Below are 2,885 nucleotides of genomic sequence, written 5' to 3' on the forward strand. Positions count from 1 at the left end.
CGGCCGTGCCCTCAGACACGACTTTCGACATCCTGACATCTCGCCAGGCTTGTAATTGCCTTGTTTGTTGGAGGTGACGGCCTTCTCCTCCAGCCGGGGCTTGATAGGCATCAGCGCTCGGAGTGCGTCCTTCATCTCTGCTAATTGTGGGTAATTAGAGCCGGTTGTCTAGTAATACGCTTGTTATGCAGTCGGGCCTTCATAGCTCCACGGACAATTCATCTGGATGCTGGTGTCTCTCCGCCGATGACTGAAGGAACTTGGATGACCTCAGACTTAATTTCCCATTTTACAATCTCTGTGTCCCAACATAAACCCTCCATCTTCACCGGCAATTTCCTCATCCTCCTCATGATGCAACCGCCAGCCCGGGCTCAGAGCGGCCCCGTTGCTTCACCGGACATCCGACGTCCTGCTGAGCCCTCGCGTCGAGGAACCTCCTCGTGCGTCCGGGCGCTCGAGTGGCGCGTTGGGGACCTGGAGGGCTCTTGAGCGGGGCTTGATGGTGGAGAAGTTGCTGCCTGGGGGTCAGCAATGAAACTTTCCAGCCCCGAAGAGGTGTTTTGCTGCAGCCGTGGAGGAAAGCTCCTACCCAGGGATGGTTTTGGGCCAGAGGAGTCCAAAGGACGTTGCGGTGGAGGGTGTCAGCTGCAAATGCAGCTTCACGGCGCAGGAGCTTTGCTCTCCAGGGCGATGGAGGGGCTGGACGGAGCCTGCTGAGTTATCTCCTTGTGTCTTCATGCTTCTGCAAGAACGGTCCTGAGCTGTGCTTCATGGCAGTGGAGAGAACCCACCACCTACAGAAAATGCCTCGGTGGCCCCTGTGTCCTGCCACTGCTCCCAAGTCTCTGTCTGTTTAGTCGTGGCCTGTTGGGACGGTCTATCTTGGAGAAACCTGCTGGGTTGGTGTCATTCCCCACCTGGGGCATCTCCCCCTGCCTGCCTTTCCCAGCCGTGTGCGGGCTGGGCGCAGGAGCCCCCGGAGCTGCTGGGGGGTTTCTGCCTGGATGCTCAGCCCAGCTCCATCACCGGGTTTTTAATGAAGCAGTTCCTCTTCTTCCCGTTTCCCGTTGAACAAAGCGAGGTCTTGAGTTCAGCTTTGGTGCAGGGGCTGTGGGAGGGAGCTCAGGGCTTGGCTTCCAGCTCCTGTGCCCGGGTGGTCGGGACACACATGCTCCAGCGCAAGAGCGGAGCTGCCTCTGACACTGGTCTGAGCTTTTCTGGAGCTCTGGTGACATTGCTGGGTCCCCCCTGGGCTCAGGGCTCTGTTGCCAGGTGAGCAGCTCCCAGGTGCTGTTAAATATTGTGAAGATGTTAAATATTGTTTATTTTCCTCTGGCCAAATACCTGTTTTCATAAAATTTCAGGGACTGTGATGTTCCCTGGACGTTGCAGGAGGCGAGAACAACTTCTGCGTAATGGCTTCTGCTCAATCCTTCTCCTGCTCTCTCCGGGCAGAAGAGGGGAGCCGGGGTGGGTGTTGGGGTGACACTGATGTGATTTCTGTCCCCAGCCATCCTTTGAGGCTTACTTCTCCGAGATCCTCCTCTGCAAGAACGAGCTCAACAACACCTTGAACAACCTGTCCTGCTGGATGAAGGACGAGCACGTGGACAAGAGCCTGGTAAAGCGGAAGCTCTGGGCTGACCCGGGAAGGGAAAATGGGGAGAGAAATTGCAGGCGGTGAGGGGCAGAGCGGGGTGGGGTGGGCAGCGCTGCGTGCGGGGCTGAGGGAGGGCAGGGGACGGTGGGGACAGCTCCGAGATGGTGGCCTTGCTCGCAGGTGATGCAGCTGGACTCTGCCTTCATCCGCAAGGACCCGTATGGGGTGGTGCTCATCATCGCGCCCTGGAACTACCCCATCCACCTCTTCCTGGTGCCCCTCATCGGGGCTATCGCTGCCGGTGAGCAAACCTGGCCTCTGGCCCAGGCACTGGGGGGCTGGCCGGGGTCACGCCCCCCCCGCTGTCACCACATCACTGCTCTGATGTCCCATCTGATCTCCCCCAGGTAACTGTGTCATCATCAAACCCTCGGAGACGTCCAAGCACACGGAGAGACTCGTGGCCGAAGTGCTGCCCTGCTACCTGGACAATGTAAGACGCTGTCCCTGGCCCTGGCCCTGGCCCTGGGCCGTGGTGTCCCCAACCCTGCCTGGCACACACCAGCACCACCCATCCCCGGTCTCATGTGCTGCCGTCCCTCCCTCCTCTGTGCCCAGCCAATGTCCTCAAGCCCAGCAGCCTGGGATGCTGTCCCTGTCCCTGGGATAGGGACAGAGTGGCCGGGCAGATGCTGACCCTTCCTCTTCCGCTGCAGGACTGCTTTGCCGTGGTGACCGCGGGTGTGGAGGAGACCACCAAACTGCTGGAGAACAAATTCGACTACATCTTCTTCACCGGTACGTCCCGTGGGGCCAGAACTGAGCCCTGCCTGGTTTTTGTGCCATGAGGACGAGGGGTTCCCTCTGGACACCCCGCTGAGGCACACCCTGGGTGACATGCTGGGCAGCCTGCCTGCGAGCAGGACCCCTTCCCTGCCCTCGGCGAAGGCAGGGATCTGGTGTCAGGATCTGTTGGAGAAACCAAAACATGTGTCTGAGGGTCTGGTGGGACTTGGTGCGTTTCCCCTGGCCCTGGCTGGTGGCATCCCTGCTGTGACACCTCTTCACCTGCCTGCAGGCAGCCCCTCTGTGGGGAAGATCATCATGACAGCGGCTGCCAAGCACCTGACGCCCGTGACGCTGGAGTTGGGGGGCAAGAACCCCTGCTACGTGTCCGACACCTGCGACGTGCAGAACGTGGCGCGGCGGGTGGCCTGGGGCCGCTTCTTCAATGCGGGGCAGACCTGCATCGCGCCCGACTACGTGCTGTGCACCGTGGAGA

General features: G+C 60.1%; 1 protein-coding gene across 1 annotated transcript in view; it reads left to right on the plus strand.

Annotated features, from left to right (window-relative positions):
• Nucleotides 1–2,878, plus strand: part of LOC104461422 (aldehyde dehydrogenase family 3 member B1-like) — a gene marked incomplete at both ends in the record, with an annotated part of 3,880 nt that extends 1,002 nt beyond the window's left edge. The window contains 5 exons of the mRNA XM_010073028.1: nt 1,514–1,624; nt 1,784–1,904; nt 2,011–2,096; nt 2,320–2,401; nt 2,682–2,878. Of these exons, the coding sequence (XP_010071330.1) occupies nt 1,514–1,624; nt 1,784–1,904; nt 2,011–2,096; nt 2,320–2,401; nt 2,682–2,878 (597 nt within the window). The remainder of the gene's footprint in view (nt 1–1,513; nt 1,625–1,783; nt 1,905–2,010; nt 2,097–2,319; nt 2,402–2,681) is intronic.
• Nucleotides 2,879–2,885: the final 7 nt, after the last annotated feature.

Source organism: Pterocles gutturalis, unplaced genomic scaffold (assembly GCF_000699245.1).
Source record: "Pterocles gutturalis isolate BGI_N339 unplaced genomic scaffold, ASM69924v1 scaffold23226, whole genome shotgun sequence".
In the NCBI taxonomy this organism is placed as follows: domain Eukaryota; kingdom Metazoa; phylum Chordata; class Aves; order Pterocliformes; family Pteroclidae; genus Pterocles; species Pterocles gutturalis.